The sequence below is a fragment of the Taudactylus pleione genome, unplaced genomic scaffold (genome assembly GCF_031769625.1).
Source record: "Taudactylus pleione unplaced genomic scaffold, aTauple2 ptg000652l, whole genome shotgun sequence".
Lineage (NCBI taxonomy): Eukaryota > Metazoa > Chordata > Amphibia > Anura > Myobatrachidae > Taudactylus > Taudactylus pleione.
This window is the reverse complement of record NW_028285054.1, coordinates 988,058-1,010,739: the sequence shown is the minus strand read 5'-3', so window position 1 is coordinate 1,010,739 and position 22,682 is coordinate 988,058. Positions and strand designations below refer to the sequence as shown.

General features: G+C 43.1%; 1 protein-coding gene across 1 annotated transcript in view; it reads left to right on the top strand.

Moving 5' to 3' along the window:
* The window catches only part of ASPG (asparaginase), a 110,109-nt gene that overhangs the window by 25,598 nt on the left and 61,829 nt on the right, over positions 1-22,682 (top strand). The window contains exons 3-7 of the mRNA XM_088455270.1: positions 245-356; positions 7,937-8,062; positions 11,639-11,722; positions 19,071-19,197; positions 22,199-22,311. Coding sequence (XP_088311396.1) covers positions 245-356; positions 7,937-8,062; positions 11,639-11,722; positions 19,071-19,197; positions 22,199-22,311 — 562 coding nt within the window. The remainder of the gene's footprint in view (positions 1-244; positions 357-7,936; positions 8,063-11,638; positions 11,723-19,070; positions 19,198-22,198; positions 22,312-22,682) is intronic.

Sequence of the window (22,682 nt, the reverse complement as noted above, 5' to 3'; positions counted from 1 at the left end):
AGTTCCCGAGACAACTAGGACACATGTATAAGAAGGGAGAAGAGGTATGGTAGACATAAGGAGGGAGGGCCCAGCTCTTGGGAGCTTGCAATCTAATGTAGGCTATTGCTCGAGGGAATCTTTTAGTATATTTGACAAAGCATATAAAATGAAGCAATCACCTAAGAGAGATGAATAGACCAGTAGTCATTCTCTTCTATAATAGATCTCTAATATACATTTTTCTTTTTCTTTTCTTTCACAGTCTCTCTAAACCGAATAAAAGGATTGTGTATACGGTTCTGGAGTATTCTCCTCTTCTCGACTCCTGTAATATGACAACTGATGACTGGGCCAAAATTGCCAAGGACATCCAGGTATATTGCGGGCAACGGGTTCCATACAAAAGGTCGACAACGATTTGGTTGACACCAGAAGGTCGACAGGTTCAAATGGTCAACATGAAATTGGTTGACACAGAAATGGCCGACATGTTTTTTTTTTTTTTTTCCTATTGTAAGGGTTAGGCACTAGAAGGGACGGTTAGGTTTAGGCACTAGGAGGGATGGTTCGAGTTGGGCACCAAGGGGAGGGTTAGGGTGAAGATTATGGATAGAAAAAAAAAAAAGTTTCCTGCCGACCTTTTTAATCCCTTGACCTTTTGTATCTCGACCTTCTGTACTGTCTAACTTTTGTCACCATGTCTACCTTTTTTTGTGTCGACCAAAATTAGTGTCCTTTTTATTGTCGATCTCTTGTATCAAACCCTCAGGCAACATCTGTCCCTGCAAACTCTCATTGTCTTACTCCTTTTGTTCTTTTATACTGACTGATTGCATTTCTTTTATTTAAAACATATAGGATCTGTATATGATGGAGGGTCTTGCCTGTTTTGGCTTCCAGGGTTAGATACTCACTTTGATTCTGGCTTAATATGAACAGCCCTCTGCCAGGGTGTTTGGTAATGACTTCCTGTATGACACCTTACCTTTAAGGAACAGTACCAGACATGAATGTCCACTTTCCTACACAATGTTCGTATTGGTGATAGGACCCCTGACAGCTAAGTTGCGCTTCCCTGGGGATTTCCTGAGTATGAATCTGAGAGACACATCACAAAATATGTTTGTGCGGATAATGTATTGCTTTTTGTTTCCTGACCAATTACCTCACTGTTTATTTTCCATCAGATATTTGACCAATGTAACTGGGCCTTTTTCTAGGACCTAAATGCTACTAAGTGTGAGGGTCTCCCCATAAAACTATAGCTCAAAGGAGAGTGCATGTTACATTTACCTACATCTTGAAGAAGACCGAGTCCCTCTCAAATTCCTACTCTATTCCGCTGTCTTTAAGATTCACATCCTCCTCCTCCTCTAATACGAAACATGACTGATTTTGCAAACTCCTGGCTTCTACATGATGTCTCCTGGTTTGGGATGCCTTTGTAAATATAAAATGTTGCTATTATCCAAACTTATGTTTGTTTTTCTGCACAATTCCATATTCCGTGCCCAAACTACAAATGGATAAATTTCAGTTTGTATTTTCCTACTACAGCCATGGCCAAAAGTTTTGAGAATGACACAAGTATTGGTTTTCACAAGGTTTGCAGCTTCAGTGTTATTAGACCTTTCTGTCAGATGTTACTATGGTATACTGAAGTAACATTACAAGCATTTCATAAGTGTCACAGGCTTTTATTGACAATTACAGTAAGTTTATGCAGAGTCAATATTTGCAGTGTTGACCCTTCTTTTTGAAGACCTCTGCAATTCACTCTGGCATGCTGTCACTCAACTTCTGGGCCACATACTGACTGATGGCCGCCCATTCTTGCCTAATCAATGCTTGGAGTTTGTCAGAATTTGTGGGTTTTTGTTTGTCCATCCGCCTCTTGAGGACTGACCACAAGTTCTCAATGGGATTAAGGTCTGGGGAGTTTTCTGGCCATGGACCCTGAGTGGCGGGTAGTTTATCACGTTCCAATTTATCACTTTTCAGAGCTTAGTTCATCTGCCCCTTAGAATTACGGGGTCGCATACCCCCTGAATGACTTTTGGAGCAACTCCCTTGACCTTCCGCAGTGCCTCTATAGAGAAAATATGAGTTTAATCTCATAAATCAGCACAGGCACCTGTAGATCAGCAGCATATAATTGCCTCTAGGGTGCTATAAACCTGTTGTGATGTCCTTTGGCATAGTGTACCAGTCTATAATATTAGTGAAGTTTACTGTGTTCTGAAGTTTACTGTGGTTCCATTTTATTTTTTTATTTTTGTTAGAAGCCAGCTCTAGTCTACACCTTCACCTTAAAATGTCAGGACTGTGCCTGTCCTTTTGTGCCTCTGACATAAAATTCCTGACCAGGGAATAGTCAATGCATGTAACCTATGACTACTATTTAGCAGATGGTGTCTTTTTTTTCTCACTATGCTGGCTTTAGTGAATTACTGCTAATGGAACATATCTTTGATGGTGCCTCTGCACAAATAGGAGGGTGTTCAGGCTGTATTGTTATATAAGGAGGGAGCCTGTTGAAAGGGCTAAATCTATCACAGGGACAGGAAGTTAGCTGACAAATCTGTCTCCTGGCCAGCCGGCCTTGTGTGGTTATTAGTACCTCAGGAGTCCTAAACAGCGACTCCTCCTCAGACTGGCTGGAGAGTCTCTCCTGTTGCCTGTCTCTGGGCAGTGGCCTTCACTATGTAGGTCTGTGTCACTGACACCTCAGGACTCCCCTTCACACGGTTGCTGGCTCACTAGCTGTGCCGCCAATCGCACAGCTGCTGGTTCCTGTCAGGAGCCTTTTACCAGTGCCGGCGTCCTGCTTTCCGAATGTTACCTCAGACTGCACTGACCAATTGCTGCTCGCTTCTTACTGTCACTTGCCTGACACTGGTCATGTCACCTGCTCCTGACATCTTGAGCAGCTGCAGAGACTGCTGGGAATGTAACTACTAGAAATGAGGCGCTGATCAGTTAAAATATTGATTTATTAAAAATATATTGACTAAAACTAGACCCAAACAAATACACAAAATTAGTATATTTTAAATGTATACAACTCCTTCGAAATAAATACACATTTGTAAGTATTTTCTTTCAAGCACTTAATAAGCATAAACAACAAGCAGAATAAACATTTCAGCAGAAAAAAAAAATTCACAGTTGTAAATCCAGTTGTTATAATAATTATCTAATTGCAGCAAACTCTTCCAATAATTTGCATGTAGGAGTTTATAGTGAAGAGATTTTGTCATAACCCTTTTACACCAGAGATAAAACCCGGGTTATTGCAGGGTTAGCCGGGTAGCTCCTTAGTGTAAAAGTGGACAAGGTTGGATTCCCGGGTGGAGTGACCCAGCAACCCAACCCAGATAACTTGCAGGGTTTAACAGGGGAATGACCCGTGAAACCCTCCAGTGTAAACAGCGCGATCCGAGTCACGATGATCTGTAGCACGCAGCATGCCGGCCGATTGGCCGGCTTCAGTGACGCTTGGAGATGGCATCATCTCCAAGCATCCACTTCCACGCTGGAAGAGGCGGGTCTTGGCAGACCCGGCTCCGGTGTGAATGGCGCCGACTCGGGAATATCCTGGGTCGACGTCTGCTAAATTCCGGGTCTGATCCGGTTTGAAACCCTGTCCAACCTCCTGGTCAGACCCGGAATTTAGGAATGAAAGCGGTATCCGTGTAGCACACACATTTCAAGGAGCAACTTTGTATCCGATGATAATCTGGCACATTTATATCAGCTGCTAAAGTTGTATATTTTATATCCAGCCACACAACAATTAGTTTACCTATGAAATGATAGCATCCAATTGTTAAAAGCTGAAAAAGATGGCGCAGGTATTGATTTTGCATTAAGCAGTAGCTCAGATGTTAGTCCAGCACAATCCAGCTGTTTGATTTTGCTGAAATGATGATAGCATTCTATTATCGTTATTAAAAGCTGAAAAAGATGGAACCGTTATTGAAATCAATGGACTAACATCTGAGCTACTGCTTAGTGCTTGTATGCAAAATTGTGCCAGATAAACATCTGATACAAAATGTGTGTGCTACACTAATATAATCTCTTCGCTATAAACTCCTGCATGCAATGTATTGGAAGCTATTGTTTACTGCAATAAGATAATTATTATAACAACTGGATTTACAACTGTGAATTTTTTTTCTGCTGAAATGTTTATTCTGCTTGCTGTAGCGTTTATGCTAAATAAATTGCTAGAAAGAAAATGCTTAAAAATAGGTGTGTATACATTTAAAGGTGCTATTTTGTTTCGTTTTATTTAATATTTTTTTAATAAATCAATCTTATAACTGATCAGCGCCTCATTTCTAGTAGTTATCTAGTATTCCCGTTTTTGTGTGGTGGCTACTGTCAGTTTAATAATATTTACTCCATTTGGCCCTATTCAATTAGAAGCGAAAAGCCGAGATCCTCAAAAAGGTATCACCGATTGCGACTTTTCGCCTGTCGGAAACTTATCTCTGTATTAAATTCCATCCGCTTTTTGCGTACGCGGAAAGTCAATGCAATGTAATAGGCGAAAAAGATTTGCCTCTGAATAGCAGGAGAAATTAAGTGCTACATTTTTGTTATGGGGAGCAAACATGGGGAAACCACTCAGAACCCTTGGAACAGCCCCCAAAGGACAACTGCATCAAAAAAATCCTGGGAAAAACTTAAGTACACCCCAAACTAGTACTTTGAATTTGGCGGCAAAAAAGCATAAAGTGGGGGGGGGGGACAAGTTTGCAAACTAGCGAAATAAGGTTCTGGGGGTGCTCTAAGAAGGGGTCAAGTGTTTTGGGGCTGCAGGTGCTTTTATGAAGGTGGAATTTCACTCTTTTTTTTTTTTTGAACGTTCACTTTAGAGACATTAAAAAATGCCTGCACCCATTTTCAGGTACCCCAAATTTGCCAGGAATACTTATTTTCTCTCTAAAAAAAAATACAGCTTTATGCCATTCTTCACCACTTGTGCAAAGACGTTAATTAGAGGCTATTTCACCAACTTAAGTCCCCCAAACAGTTTTATTAGGGCTTTTCTGGTACTACTATATTGATCCCTAATATTTCTGCATGTTTTTGGGGGTTCAGGCTGATTTCCCCGATTCTGACACCACTTTCCGCCTGTTCTGACTTCGCGTGTTGCCGTTTTCGCGTCTTTTGGAATTGAATAGGGCGAATAGCGGGGACGCGCACAATAAGTTTCTGCGGCTAAACTACGCGATGTAGACGAAAAGCCCAGCATGCAAAAATTTATCGCGGGTGCAAAACTAATTGAATAGGGCCCCATATATGAGAAATGTGCCAAGATCTGTAGGTATAAAGAATGTAGGAATCCCAGAGGGTCAGCGCCAGTGTATTTTTTTTTTTTTTGTGTGTGACTGCTGGGAATTGTCTGCCTGTGAAATGACAGACCTGCACTGTAGCGCGATGCACAGTGTCAGACATTATACCTCGCGTAGCGGGGTATTACAGTAGCACACAACTGGGGAAATGCCCCCCCATTATGGCAAACTTTCACTTTCTCTTTGACATGGAGACCGCCGATGTCCCCTATTCTACTTTGGCCTCTTCTGCTTTGGTCAAATGGTTCAATTGGCATGACTACACCGGGAGCAGATACAGTGAGACTGATGTTGAGTTGGGAGCAATTGCGCAAATAATACGGCTTACTTAGGTGCATATGTATCTTTGTCCTTGACTGAACGTCCCCCGTCCTGTCTATCCCGGCTCAAGTAGTAACTTCAGGCAAACCCAAATTGGCATACCTGTAATGACTTTTCTGAGCAATTCCTACGCAAACTGGAGTTGTACTCTCTATATATCGGCCCCAGAGCTAGCACTCTCTGGTCTTTTCTTTGTTTCGTCATGAAAGCTGCAGTAACATGTAATTTCAGTATTCGGACACTGGAGGGAGCTGTGGTTTCACAATAGATATGCATTGCTGGCGTTAATATACAGTCGTCTCCATATCTGTAAAATACCACTATATCTGCGGCATCACTAAACAATATCCTGATTGATTTATTTTAGATGATGATGAAGATGAAATTAGAGATGCAAAAATTGGATTTTTTTTCAAATTTGTTTTTAAATTAATTATTTTCTTCCTTTTTTTTTTTTTTTTTGATGTATAACTTTATACACACGCACTTGAGACAAATAATTTTCAAGAGTACAAATCTTTTCTCATTTTCCAATCAGAATTTTTTATTTTTTATCATTTTGTATTTTTTAATGTTGACCTGCATTGTGTAATTTATTTGGTCACTGTGTTTTATTATTCTAAAGTACTAAACTATTACACAAATTATCAGTGTTTTGTTTTTGTTTTTTTTAATTGTTTTGTTTTTGGTTTACATTTATGTTTGTGAATGTCAGCTACACTATGTTGTGCAATATTGGTACTTTCGACCAATCTGCATGATCATGGTATAGTGTGTTTTCACCCGTCGTCCATTGTTCTTCATCTCCAATGGGACGATTCCATGGACAATGTGGTGTTACATGAAGCATGTAATGATGTATCATGTTGTTGTACAACAAATCGTGTGGTGTACGGCAATGCGATATATATCGTTACATCGCGACACCGAGTCGCACAATCATTTAGGTGTGTACCTAGTTCTTTAAACCTAATTGAATCGTCTTGTTTACCTGAAAAAACATGGGCAGAACTCAAGCTAGGGCTCCCATCACTTCACTTAATTAAAATGCAAAATTATAATTCCTGTTTAAACTAGTTATTATGAGATCATTATTTTCAGCCGTACAAGTGGGTGTGACTTTTTTTTTTTTTTTTTTTATTACTGAATACACAACAAAAGCAAGATTGAGCAACTTAATTAATAGGACTCCCTATCTACTTGTGGGCTGGAGAATTCAGTCAACATGTATTGGAGCAGCTTGTAAAAAATGTAGTTTACAAATAGCCAGAACTAATATTGATGGGTGTGTGGTTGTTGTGTGAAACAAAGTTGGAACTCTGCAAAACCGTTTAGGGTTGATTTGAACTGGTTGCACATATTTCCCGCTATTACAGTAGGTAAAACGTTAGTTTGTGCGCGCACCTCTAAGGTATGTGAGAACTTAATAATTTTACATTTTTACTACACTAACATCCCGCTGAGTGTCTGGTTGGACCTTGTAGCTAATAAACGTGTATAACACAAGTGTTTTGGTATGGATTAAATAATAGGGAATAGTGAATCCAATCTCGTGGGTTTTTTTTATTCATTTTTTAATGCATTTATACATTTCTGATACTAGAAACCATCACTGACTGCGTTTGTTATATATACTGATTTTTTTTATTTTAATTTTGGTTATTTATTTTATTTTTTTGCTTAATTACATAAATGCATTGGGATGCCTACAGCAGCTCTAAACAACTCATAAAAATGCATATCCATCACACTTTCATCTTCATCCTTCACAGTAATTCCATATTCATTTCCATCGTTTTTCAGATGCAATGTGTAACATGCACGTATGGACGTCATGATCAGTAACTTACACTGCATGGCCAAAACCCCTGTACACCCAAAGACCCCTCAAAACTGAATTTTTGTCAGGTTTAGGACCAGGTAGGGTACTGTAGGAGGCTTCAGTCAGCCCTAAGTTGACTGATAAAAGGGAACAATAGCTTGTGCTCGCCTGCACCCTGTGTTCTTGTTGAATTTTTCCTGTTGATGTGTAATTTGCGCAATGCTATTTCTGTTCCCAAAATAATTTTTTTTTTTTAGCATTTTATGGTCAGGTTACTTTTTTTTTTTTTTTTAAATCTTCGAAATATTTGGTTGAAATAACATGAATGAGTCTAGGGTCTAGGCTAATAAACGGGCTTGTGGTGCTGGCCTTTATTTGTAGTATGGGAATGGCAATCAAAGTCTCTCTTGTTTTGTGCACTCTGACCGTCCTCTGTTCCTTCTAGAAAAATTACGAGCATTACGATGGCTTCGTCATCCTTCATGGGACAGACACTATGGCCTACACTGCTTCCGCGTTGTCATTTATGTGTGAGAATTTGGGCAAAACCATTGTACTCACTGGTTCCCAGGTATGTAAACATTTTGTTTTCTAAAACTGTGTACCTTCTGCGTCATGGTATAGTTTTAGTATATTATACAGTTACACCCCCCCCCCCCCCTCTCCGTGCATTATTGGGGACATTTCGTGAAAACTGTCTAAGCAACGCATCAGTCATTACCTAATCTAGTAGCGTTTAGGAAGTAAGGCACTAATAAATGGTTGCTATGGGCTACAGCACAGTTAACCTGTAGAACAGTATTTTATAAATGGCTTTAATTCTTGCTATTAAACTAGAACTAACCTTTAAAAGAATCAGCTTCAGTGTTCTGCAATAAGGGTTTTCAGTTAGGCTATGTCTGAATTTCGACATACAATTTTACATTTAGGATTAGATAAAAAATGTCTGCAAAATCGCATTAATGAAATACCGGCTGTCAATATTATGTCTGTATCGACTTTTGACATGTCTATATTCTGGTGTTGACATTCTGAAAACCACACCTGTAATTGTACAACTGATCTTTGTGGTAACTTCATTAGGTGAACATGCAGGTTTTCAGGATTTCTGTCTTATCTTACTATCTTGTGTGTTGCTATCTGGAGAGTGGTTTTAATACAGGATAAACCTTTTCATTCACATATAAGTGCCAACGGGATGTAGTTAATTTGCTGGCGTTTGCGACGCCGGCCGTCGAAATCCCTACGCCTGAATCCCAAACCGTGTCTAAAAACCAGCGCCGGAATATCGACGTGGTATGCAGGCCCACCAAGAGCCATGCCGAGCCCGGGTAAAAGGGGGCGTGGTCTAATTGCAGGGAGATGTGGCCACACCCCCTTAGTTAAGTCCCCTCGGCCCGGCGCATAACCAGTGTAGCCGCCAGTTGAGCCGCCCAGATCAGAATGAGCTTCTGTCCAGCCGTGTCCACTCCTCCCGTGGGCCTTTGCGGAGCAGAGCCGTGACTGACACTGCTCCGCCTCCGCCTCCATTTTAGCCACCAAGCTGCTTCCATCGGACCAGGCGCATGGCGGTACTGTGGACTGCACATAAGTGCAGTCCACACTACACTGCCAGGAACAAACACATAGCCGCCGGTGCCGACAGCTGTGTGTTTGTTTTAGCAGCCAATGAGAGTCAGACAGACTCTCATCGACTGCTGCGCCCACTGGCGGAGCCGGGCTTCCGGAGCGGGGAATAAGGTAAGTGGAATTTTTTTTTTCCTTGTGTGTGTCTGTCGGGCACTGCTGGAAGGGGAGACGACTGAGGGCACTGCTGGAAGGGGTGGGACTACTACTACTAGGGGCACTGCTGGAGGGGGGGACTACTATTACTAGGGGCACCGCTGGAGGGGGGACTACTACTAGGCGCACTGCTGGAGGGGGGGACTACTATTACTAGGCGCACTGCTGGAGGGGGGGACTACTATTACTAGGCGCACTGCTGGAGGGGGGGACTACTATTACTAGGCGCACTGCTGGAGGGGGGGACTACTATTACTAGGCGCACTGCTGGGGAGAGACTACTACTAGGCGCACTGCTGGGGAGGGACTACTACTACTAGGGGCACTGCTGGGGAGGGACTACTACTACTAGGGGCACTGCTGGGGGGGACTACTACTAGGGGCACTGCTGGGGAGGGACTACTACTAGGCACACTGCTAGGGAGGGATTACTACTACTAGGGGCACTGCTGAGGGGGACTGCTTGGGGGGCTACTACTGGGGGCACTGTTGGGAGGACTACTACGAAGGGCACTGACTACTACTAGGGGCACTGCTGGGGGGGGGACCTATTTGTTGTTGCATATGAGGCTTGGAAGTTCTTCCTTGTTTGTGGGTGTGGCTACAATGGCGTGCCTGTCAGCATGTGCTGCACTACGAGATGTTGATTACATGGCTCGCACCTGGTAGGTATATCCTGTGCTATTTAAATTCTGTTATTTGTTTAATATGGTTGCACTTTATTTGATGGCTTGAGCAATGCATGACATTGTATTTACCTTGACAAAGGCCCCACATGGGGACCGAAACGTCGGACTCAACCTATTACACTGGTGGTATGTGATTAATAAATTGGTGGTATGTGATTAATAAATAGCTGTCTTTTATCTACATATGATGAGTGCCCTCTCATCTTTGGAAATTATATAATATATATATATATATATATATATATATATATACATACATACATAAACACACACACAGCCCGCACTCTGGATACATTTGCTGGTAATCTCGAGGGTACCCTCCTAGCATAATAAGCAAATTCCTATACCAAACTGAACAGCCCCTCAGGAAAAAAACATGCGGCTCTCCTCAGTAGTTGTAACAAAGTGATATTTTGTCACAAATCACATAGATTCTGTTGATGTTTCAAGACCCATAGTTTTTTTCATCAGGACATGTCCTGATGAAAAGACAGATGGGTCTTAAAACGTCGACAGCACCTACTGAGGAGGGCCACCTGTTTTTTTCCCTGAGGGGCTGTTCAGCTCGGTATGGGAAGTTGTTAGGGGGCACCAGTCAGAATTTTGCCTAGGGCACCAAATGGGCTAGGGCCGGCTCTGAGTGTCCCGCTTGCAAGCACAAGATGGCGGCAGCCATAAGGTGGGCTGAATATTCATTAAAATGCCACCTGTGATGTTGCTGGTTCCTGGCAGATTTGTAGGCTGCATTCTCCTAAATATTGGTACACACCATATGGCTATTAACCTTAAAGGTCCTATTGATGCTCCTCTATTTTATGGAATTAGTTTGGGTTCCCTTACAACAGAATCAGCCATTTTGTAGGGGACACACTTCCCCAGTATAATATTTTGCTTGTTCAGTTCAGTCTGTCCCCTACATTGCAGCTATGATGTCCAGTGACTGCTCCCTCCCTATGAAGCATATCTACCAAAAACCTCCACACTGAGAGGAGAGCATAGATTTAAGGCAGGGGTAGACAAAATAATGTAGATATGAGGAACCAGTCTACCAAATTTAGGAGCCAGCTGGATCTTTTAAGAAGTCAGGGAAGGTGTGCATCCATTCCCATAGGTGAGCTACCTGGTTCCTGGGATTCATCCAGTCCTGGTTTTAATAGCACTGACTGTAATGGCTTTACCCACTACTGAGTACAACACTGTATGCTGGTCATTTTGTCTGTGTGCTGTCGAATAAAATAAAGCAGACCAGTAAATGCTGGTCATGGTTAGGCTTGATGATGTGTTAGTATTCTGTTCTGTGCATGAATGTCTACAATGAAACGCGTTTTGCTGTTAATAATATTTACTCTTTATCCTTCATCACTTTGATCCCCCTCCTCAGATCTGATACCCGATGGTGTTTATAGTTGGGCTTATTTAACTCTGTAGTGAAATACTTACTTCTCCTACCACTGCACTTACTGGCAATTCTAATTGTCCTTCCTATGCTCAGAATTTATTTGACAGTCATTAAATTACCATTCTCCGCCCTATTGTACTCTGCAGTGAACCTGAGGACAAATGATTGAAATGGCTGTAGAATGCCAAACTTATGTTGTCTAATATACTGTCTGACATTTGAATGATTTCAATGTTTTACTGTGGAAATAAAATGCTTGCATTCTGCATTCTTGCAGGTTCCTATATATGAGTTGCGGAATGACGGCCGTGATAACCTCCTGGGGGCGCTGCTGATTGCTGGGCAGTTTGTCATACCAGAGGTCAGTTTTAGCACTATGAAAATCTTTTGTGTTTTTTTTTTTTGGGGGGGGGGAGGGGGGGTTTGTTTTATTTTGTTTTTGTTTGTCTTTTAAACTAATGGTTGCACAACTTTTCAGTGTTGTGGTTCTAGTTTTAATCTTTGCTGCTACTGTCTGTGTAGAAAACACTGATGGGCATCTGCAAAATGTTCTTGGGAGAGGAACCCAGTGTTTGAGAGGTGTAGAAACGTAAGCTGGGTACACACTGACAGATATATTGGGCGATCAATTGGTCGGCCGATATATCTGGTGCCCGTTGGGCAGTGTGAACCAGCGCTATGTCTGCGAACAACGTCGTTCACAGACATATGGCGTCAGCTGACATATCTGTCCATCGGCAAGTCTGTAGAGGCGATCAGCCGACCGCCCGTACACATGCAGCCACGGGGAGGGGGGCGGAGATGCCCCCCCGGCCAGCGGGGCTTGCGGCTGCCTGGAAGATGTTGGCCATTCAGTGTATATGAACGACCATCATCTATACATATATCTGCAGATCACTCCATCTGCCGATATATATCTTTGCAGTGTGTACCCACCTACTGCTGGTATTGTGTAACCCTGATGACATTTCAGAGCTGCCAGAAAAGCTGACTTTAGGGTAAAGCTTTAGAGCTTTTTGACCTAGCTGCTTCTTTTTTTTGTGTGTGTTATTGTGTGATACCCACCTAATTGGCTCGGGGTACATGGGTGGCCTCCATGGCTTGCTCCAGCCCTCAATACAAGCCAGGGTATTTATTATCTACCCCAAGTCCATCTCTGCCCCTGTGTGTATTTGTGTGTCTTCGCTCACTGGTTGGTCTGTACACCATGCGGCACGGGACGCCTGGCGCAACAGAGATGCTCCAAGAGGAGTAGCGTACTGTACTTTCCTTTTAAAGCTCGCGTCGTGGTTGTAATGCAGATGGAGCAAAACACCACTCACAGGCCCTGATTCAGAGCCGGACGCTCTGACAGAGCGCTTGCTCTGAATCAGGGCCGTCCTTCCTAATTTTAGAGCGGCCTCCTGGCCGCTCGCATAGCTGTGGGTGACCACCCACAGCTATAGCGAGCGGCCAAAAAGATGGTCGCGATGGTCAAGACCATCGCGACCATCGGGCTTGCGACGAGACCCTTGTGGTAGGGTCTCGTTGCCACAAGCCCTGGAGTGCTTTCGGCTCTATCGGAGCCGAGACCACTCCCACTGACATCACTTGTGATGTCAGTGGGGCCGGCCCCAGACGGTAGGCGTTCCCATGGGAACGCCTCCGTCTGGGCAGCGATGCCCCCGGCACGCCCACCAAAGAGATCGTGCTGTCACTCACCATCGACAGCACGCCCCCTTTGTAGCGAGACCCATAGCGACGGCTTGGCCGTTGCTATCCGGGTCTCGCGCCTGCGCATGACTGAGCCGGCTCCCTCATGCGCACTGGGCCAACATCGACCCGCTTGCGAGCGCTCAGCGCTCACGAGCGGGTCTGAATTAGGCCCACAGTGTACTAGAAACGCTGGGCTGCGACTTTATCCGCACAGGAATTGGTTTTACACACATACAAAGCCGCAGATGAAGCACAACGAACCTTGGCGTGAGGAATATCCGCGGCCGCTCGCATCGGATCACATTTACAGACTTAATGTAGCACGCCAAATTGATCACTGTTGGCTAACAATGTAGTTTTGTCACTTCTATAAAGGGTGCAGTGAATAAGAAGCACATTTTCAACCATACAGATTGCTGTTGGCAGTGAAATGGACCTGGCGCACTAAGGGACTATTTGGCGTGACTGAAGCTACAGTTAGTAAGGGCACATCTGTACAGGTCCATTCACTTATTGGAGTATTGGCCTCAGAGCCATTACCAGGTTTTCTGAATGAGCAAGAAATGCCTACAGTTCATATTCACGAGACCTAATATGTGGGCATGTAACACCGTACTAGCTAGGTAGATTCATACAGCAAATTGCTGCCTTTCTTCTATAACAATGTGTCACCTATTCTTTCCGAAACCTGTTTTGAAGTGAAGGTGTATTTCTGTCACTGGTCACTGCCAGGCCTCTGGTACTTCTGATTCCTCCACGTCCTTTATATTGGTAACTCTCAATCCTGTTCTTGTCTCACAAATAGGGCATTTTTCTGGATCTCTTCACAGAAGGCTCAAGTGAAATGATCAGTGAGCCAACTATTCAATATAGCCACCTGTGACATCCTGAAAACATGTGCTGATAATAATGATACACCTTTTAGAACATTCATTGTCGGCTGCACAAAACTTTTTGTGATTTTGGTTTTTGGTAATGAGCTAGAAAATAAATTGAATTTGTGTTTTCAGTGTTGGTGCTTAGTGGTAACCATAATAAAGGGTACAGGATACATATGTTTTACCAACTGGAAACTGGGTGCCACAGTTGGATTTTAAAAGGAGTTTTATCACTTCCTGTTTCTGCTCGGTTTAGAACATGGTTCTCCCAACAGCACCTGCTGTCCCGAAACCCTAACCTACACAGTACAGTGCGATACAGATGCCGGAACTATATACACGCTCTGTAAAGAGAGACTGTCTACCTTTATTTAAATCTACGATGGCTGATTGAAAAGCAATGAGACTGATTTTTTTTTTTTATTATTTAGAATCAGATGACTCCACAGGATCTGAACATTTTTCTTTTTCAAAGTAGCGTCCTTCACATTCAATACATTTTTTTGCAGCGTTTCAACAACGATTCGCAGACGTGCAGTAGACTGTTTTGTGACATCACTTTTAGTGTAGCAGCTGCAGCATTTTTCACTTCATCATCTGTTGAGAACTACTTTCTGCTCCGTTGTTTTTTCGGGGTTGGGAATGCCCAGAAATCACAGGGCACTAAGGACCTCATTCAGAGGCGGTCGCACGGAGCGATTGGACGTAGCGAGCGATGTTTTTTTTCAACTGCGCATGCGCACACATGGCAGTGCGCGTGCGCAAACCTGTCTTTCCGATCGCAGTCCTCTTGCTCGCTAGTCACTATGAGGTCGTAGCTGTGATTGACATTTCGTGCCGTTTGTGGGTGGTTACAGGGGAAGGTGCTTGTGAACGGGGGTGTGGTGGCGCGAACTCAGGCGTGGTTGACCTTAAAAAGGGCGTTTTAAGGGTGTGCATATATTACTGAGCGAGTCATCACACACGTCATCTCGTTGCAATAACGACGCTACTGCTCGCAGAGCTAAGGGTAGCCCAGGGTCTACCTTAAGCATTGCGAGTGCAGGCGATGGTTTCTGCCTCAATCGATGTCTGTAGGCAATTAACAATGTAACAGGTGTTAATCGTGCTGACGTAGGTTGCTGCCTGCGACCGACTCTGAATTAGGCCGTAGAGATAGGAGGTGTGCTTTCATTGTTGTGGGTGTTTCCGCGCTTATGATGTGCGTTGCGTTTGAGCGCTCGTTTTGCATATTTTCGATCACTTTGGGTGCGACCGATCGCTCCCGAGCGACCGCCTCTGAATGAGGTCCTAAGTCCGGGCTATATGGAGGGTGTCCCATTAATTTAAATCAGTGCTGCCAATGCAACAGCAGCAACATGTGGTCAGGAATGGTCTTTGAGCAAAAAACACTGTTTCTTCAGCAAATGTGGTCTTTTCTTCCTGAAAACCAATTTGCATGGAGCCATGAGGATGTTTGCATAGTATTCACCATTAATTGTCTGTCCACGGGGAACCCAGAGCTGTAGGATCATACCGTGCGCATCACAGAACAGCAGAAGTATGACTTTACACGCCAAAGGAATTGCACAGAATTTTGGGTGGAGGCGACTTTGCACGTTTCTATACACTGGACTGTTTGGAGTCCGGATCATAATGACGAATCCACGATTCGTCACAATCGATGCCAGGATAATTGGGTATCCTCCCCGATATTCGAAGGGTGTTCTTGCACGATTCAACTCGTCATAACATCTGCTCTTCTGTGAGATTTCTGGGTACCCACCTGGCACACACGCAATGCATTTAAAGTTCCTTTGTCACAATATGCTGAATCCCGTTCGAATGAGATGCCAAGTGCAAAAGTTTACTTAAAGTTACCCTTCTGTCCTTTTGCAACATCTCTGCAGCTTTGGCAATACTGACATCTGTAACCGCGATGGATGGTCTCCCAGAACGCATATAGTCAGTCACTCACATATTACCCTCTTTGAAGTGCTTCCACCACTGAAATACTGCAGCACGGCTAATTGTTTCTCCACCGTATGCTGCCGTAACATTTCATGAGTTTCATTTCCGCTTTTTCCAAGTTTAACACAAAATTCATATCACATATCTCTGACGTAATCTCACAGACACGTCTTCCTCATCCGCCATGACGAAATGTATGAAGATCTTCCACTCGCTGTGACCAAACAAAGAAGACTACGGCAGTCCAACCGTAGGTACAGCCACATTGATGTATGAGCTTCATAATATCCAGCATAGCGTTGCCACGTCTACCTATGGCACAGAAGAACAGAGGCAGTCTCATTACTTTTCAATCAGCCCTCGTAGTCAGAAGAAGTTAAACTTGTCATGACCATCATGAATAAAATAGGCCTATTCTCCATGTGTTGTATTAAACATAATGCCCTATATAACTATGCTAATCTCTTACAAACGCCATTATTGATGCACTCCTCCTAGTAACAGAAAGCTCTTCAACTCATGAAGGGTTGGCTTTTAGTCTTTTGACATTTCTACTTGTGACACAAAGGTTCTCCTAATAGAATATGGAGCCTGTACTGATGTAGACTTTCCAGCCTTTTAGGTTACGCTAGATTCTATAGCCTTATAGTCCTAGATTCTCCCATCTCCCTGAAGGCGCCACAGGAAGATTCCTTTTCCAGACTAGTTCCTATTTCATGATGACCTTGGACAGGCCTTTATAACACTCTGGGCCTGATTCAGAGCCGGACGCTATTTGCGCTCGCTCGTTCAGAAAAAGGGGCCGGCTATTTAAATTGAGCGCTCGCTCTTTGCGGTCTGTTGACGCCTCTATGAGCGAGCGAACGAAACATGCGCTCGCTATTTTGTAAAGACTCCCCCTGGCCGCTCGCATCATATGTCATCTCCGCTATTTATTAGGTTAATCGAGTACATCGAAAGGCGTCTGAACTGCTCGCAGTGCTTGCGGTTGGATTTTCCTACCGCAATCATGCAAACAGTTCAGGCTAAGAAACAACCAAGTGACGTGGTCGATGACGCTGCTTTGTTAATTATGCACACCCTTAAAACGACCGTTTTGATCGTTTGGCACGCCTGCGTTCGGATCACCACTCCCCGTTTTCAAGCACCTTCCCCTGTTACCACCCACAAACGCCTCATTCTGTCACTCAAATTAGCAGGCACTCGCAATTTTGCGAACACACGTTTTCCGACCGCACTGACTGGTTGGCGCAGGCGCTTTACGACCCATACGCATGCGCAGATGTGTGAACATCGCTCGGAGCAAGCGAGCGGCCACTTATGAGCGGCTCTGAATCAGGCCCTCTGTCCCTAAAAACACCTCCATCTATTGTTTTCCAGTAACTTTTAAAATGACAAGTCTGAGTTAGAGAACTATACCTGTCAAATATAAACCATTCTATAACGTTTTTATAAAATCTAATGGCCTAAACCTACCCCTAAATGTAGCATATAGGACTAGGTCTATATTGCTGCAAAACTTGACATAGAAAATTGTTTGGTCTCTGCTGAAATAACAGGCAGCTAAATGTTGCTCTTTTATGTTCCCTGTTATTATGTGTACAGTGTTTAAACGGATTAGTAACCTAATCTATGCTAATTACTGTACACACGGTTATGGAGAACAGCGCCACAGACTCCCTCTCTCGTCCTATGTGTAAACGTCAAGCGCACTCCACAACACGCGGCTCCTACTGATTGTGCTGTTTGTGTGCTGGCCAGAAACCAGCACATTCACTTTATCTTATATATATAATTTATTGCAAGCAGTAGGCAGAGAGAATTAAGGTGATGGGTGGAAAAATGACAGGAAAAAAATAATTATTCTTTCTAAAGAAGCTACAGCTAAAACTTCAATTGTCCTCCCCGCGGCTGCCGCTGCATGTGTACGGGCGGTCGCCTGATCGCCCGTACATACTAGCCGATGGACAGATATGTCTGCAGATATATCTGTCCATCGGCTGTGCAGCACAGCTGACACGATATGTCGGTGAACAATGCTGTTCACCAATATATCGCTGGTACACACGGGCCGATGGGCACCAGACATAACTTGATCAGCCAATATATCTGTCAGTGTGTGCCCAGCTTAAGCTAGACTGATTTGTACTTCAATAAAACTGATGGCTACAGCTACTCGGTGGTCCTAGTTATCAGATCACGGCTCAGGCTGCTTTCTCAGATGACATCATACACCCGGCGTCAATTACTGTCATGCTCAAAATTTACATACATTTCCCCCACCACACACACACACACACACACACACACACACACACACACACACACACACACACACACACACACACACACACACACACACTTGAGCAATGTGCACTAGTTATTAGGGCACACCTGTGTTGCAGTGATGTGCGGTGAGGTAAATGGCTGGGGAGGCACTGGCTAGTATCAGAGCCAGATTTACAGTTACATATATTAACCCGAGGGTTCATGTGGGCATTATACAAAGGTGAAGCGGTATATAGTGCTGGAAATTTGGTGAGTTTTGATCAGGGATGTGCGGAAAAGGTAGAGAGGGGAGGCAGTGCCTCACCTGCCATACCCTTTTTTTCTCCAGAGTTTTGACTATAAAAATGATTAGAATAATACAAAGATGATATTTATAATATTTTCTTTTAAATTTGTCTTATTTTTATAGTCCCAAGTGTGACATAAAAGGCTCTGCCTCCCCTGACCGCGCATCACTGCTGTGGTGACCGTTTTGTATGCCCCGAAGTGTAAATAGAATTTAGGAAGCTGCCCAGTGGTTCGGTGCAGTTCTGTTTTGCTCTGACCTACCCATTCATACAGGAGAAGGGCATTGACAAGAACAATAAAAAAAAAAAAAATAGTTTCTAGCATTAAAATCTCCAGAAGTCCTTTCAAATACATCTTACATCTGGTTATGTTCACTCTCCAGTTACACGATGGCTGATAGGCCCAGTTCACCTGCTGTTTTCTGACCCAATTTCCAGTACTGCCTCTAACCTCAAAAGGGGGTGACTGTACCTGCAAGACTGGTCTCCTGCTATTTAACCCATGCGTGTCGCTTTTATTACCCAGTTTAGTAATTGTGTATCTGAGGGTTGGTCTGTCGTGTTGTAACACACTCGGTACACAAGGTTGATCTTTCTGCTTGTTTCCCAGGTGTGTCTGTATTTTCATCACAAGCTCTACAGGGGAAACCGGGTGACTAAGATGGATGCTGGAAGTTTTAAAGCGTTCACATCTCCCAACTTGCCTCCACTTGCAAATGCTGCAGTTGATATTACAAGTAAGCTGCCCAACTACTTAATCCCTATAATTTCTGCCACCTGTAGGAGTCTCTTCCTACTGTCAGATCTGAAGTTTGGTGAAGTCATGAAACTGGTCTCCGAACAAACAAAACCTGACTTTTTAACGAGGAGATTGTGTTTTGCGATAGTTATGTATTCGCCTTTTGTCACCTCCCAATGCTTTTGTGGCCTCTCACCTGGTCTACTTTTGTAATACTTTTCTCTGTAACTTTCAGCTGCACATCTTTGTTAAATAACATAGTAAACACACTGGTGGTCCGTTACTAAGGACAAATTCCCTTGCGTGCGCTTTCTGCTCAGCTGACACTTAAGACTGTGTCTATAGGTTAAAAATAGCCATGTAGGCGCGGTTGCTAAGCATCATTAAATTTACGGTCCATAAAATAAATAAAACTTGGTAACGTAGGAAATCCTCATACTCCACCTGTCACTGAAGTGCAGGAAGAATGAGTTTTAGGCCGTTTGATTTGTAATATTTATTTCAAGTAAATGCGCTTTTTGTTCTAGATGTTCTAGTTTCAGATCAGGTTGTGAAACTGCACATTAAGGTGTAATGGAATTGACTCCAATAAATATAAAATACACACACAGTTAAGCGGATTTTAAATAGTACAAATAAGCATCCTAATAACAACATGCATTTCAGACTGAGAATACAATATCTAAATCCAGAATTTATCCCCAATCCTCCATAGGAGACACTCCAATAATTATCCGGTGTAAAGTCCCACAAGTTAATCAGTTTGGATAAACGTTGTTAATATGTGCACAGCTTTGGAAAAATAAGGAACCCAGGGACCTATCCGAACAGACCCTGATAATTAACATTCTAACTCGCCGCGGATTCAGGAGCGATTCATTATTGCTCCGGTGCAGTGACAGCTATTCCGAAAATCGTCTGTCCCACGAGCGGCTTCACTGCTCCTTTTCGGAGCAGTGAAGAACCCTGACATCCGGCGGAAGGAGCCGGACAGGGGCGGAGGGATCCAAAAGGATCCCTCTTCGCGACCCAGGACTCCTTCCCATAGGGAAGGGGAATTAAGATGTGCACATTTTGAGACTGTCAACATTTCACATGATGACATTTTTTATGTCGACACGGTGGATGTCGGCATATTGAACCATGTCAACATTTGAATGTCGATATTATGAATGCTGACAATACGACTGAATCCTGTCTATGTTTGTTTCTTTGGACAGTAACTAGAAACATGCTGCAAATTCCGTGCAGTTATTTTATGCCCTTCTGGCACTTAGCTTACACCTTGCAGCTTGAATTTGAGACACAAAGCTCCTTTCATGTTACTGTGGTGGTTTAAACTGATTGGCAGTTGGTGTCCGTCCGTGCTGTATGTTCTGCTTGCAGGACTGGTGCAGAGCTGTCATTTTAAAAGCGGTCGGTCCAGTTTGATTTCATAACTCCAAGTGGATGCGCCACTCCTTTAGGGAGGAGTTTTACGAAGAGTGCTGCTGCTGCTATTCTGATAGCTGAGGGGGGTGTTTGCGAATGCAGATTTGGGAAAGTGTTCTCTGTGTGTTTGCGAATAACCAGAAGTCCTCAAACTGAAAAAGCTGCAGTACCGATGCACTTTGCTGTCATGTGGCCAGTTTTACGATATTACACTCGCTCAAATTGGGGAGAGCGCAAATTTGTGGCCAAGATGTCTTCCTCTCCAGAAAAGTCAGCAGATTGTCATCTGAATTTAAAACTGCAGGAACGTTTAAATGCAAAACCCAGGCGTGTATTGAATTCTGTAGTATTGCCTTTGTTTAGTAAATATACCCCACAGCTTTTTACTTTGGGTGCCTGAGATCAGAAGACACCATCTCCTTCATTCATATGCTCCTCCTGAAGTAGTAGTTCTTTTTCCTTTTTTTTTTCACTCATTATATTTTTATTAATTACATTTCACATATTATAAGGCTGAAGTAGTATCCCTATATTTACTGCTTTGTACTACAGTATGTTGCAAACTATTTCAGATTTATTCACAAACCCGCTAAACTGGGTGTAGATTGATTTACAAAACAGTTTCCAAAGGCCGTGAAATATGTGTTCACCTTCAAATGGACTTGCATAAACAAGCATTATGGTCCTTTTTATAATGTGCTGTAATTTGATTTTAAACTTATTTTTATTCTTTGCAGATGTTTTTGCTTCTAAACTTTTTTTGTTGTTTGTTAAGATCTGACTTATAGCAGTAGCTGTTTGAATTTTGTATTTTTTTTGTAACGTCTGCATTATTATTATTATTATTATTATTATTATTATTATTATTATTATTATTCTTTTATATGGCACCACAAGGGGTCTGTAGCGCCATACGAAATACATAAAACGTATGAATAAAACAATAAAGTGACTTACAGTACAAAAATATAACAGAACATGGAGAAGGTTTATAAACCCCTCTGCAGCAGCAGTCATAATAACCAAATAAGCAACGGGGCGGCTGATCCCAAAGGTTTGGTGCTGTTTTTGGCAGTGGGGAGGAAATGATGGTATGTGCAGGGCCATTTTCTCTCATTTATAAGTGCTTACCATCTAAAGGGGAGGGGCAGACATAGAGGGAAGACTGTAAACCAGGAGCATGGAGCAGTGGGTTAATATGAGAGCTAGAAGGCTTTGATAAAGAAGTGGGCTTGAGAGCCTGTTTGAAGTTTTGTGTAGAGTCTAATAGGGAGAGGGAGAGAATTCCAGTGGTAGGGAGCAGCACAGACAAAATCTTGAAGGCGGGAGTGGGAAGAAGTAATCAGTTGGTAGGAGAGATGGCAATCATTTGTGGGGCGAAGCGGGCAGGAGTGTGACGGGAGATGAGGTCAGAGATGTAAATAGGGCAGGATTGCGGTGCATACATGTATAGCGCCAGTTTTGTGTCGAGAAGTAATGCTAAGAGTATCTTTTCTTTTTATTTGTATAGAATGTCATAAAAAGCTGCAGAGATATTTCACTGCTAAGTTGGGTTCTTGTTTTTCCAGTTAATTGGGAGACTGTTTGGAGAGCCAACACCACTAAGAAGTTCCACGTGCATACAGACATGAACAGAAATGTGGGTTTGCTCCGAATATTTCCTGGAATCACCGCTGCAACCGTAGGTCTACAGTCACTTTGATTTTCACTTGTATTTAAAACTTTGAGGGGTGCGTTCAAATTAAAGGTCAACATACATAAAAATATACAATTCCACTACTTCTCCATGAAATCACTAATGAGAGAGATACCAGACCACCTATTTGGGACAGGAAAAATGAAGGATAAAGAGCCCAATACTTCAAGTGAGAAGGGTAAAAGATGGTGTATGTATTTTTGGGGGATCCTCCATGTACAGATGGGGGATCCCTCTATGTATTTTTTTACTTTTTCAACCGCTTTCTACTGTCATTTCTAATGCTTTCTTTGCGATGTTCTTGGTGATATAGGGCCTCATTCAGACCCACTCGCAAGCGGCTGTCTGCTCGCAAG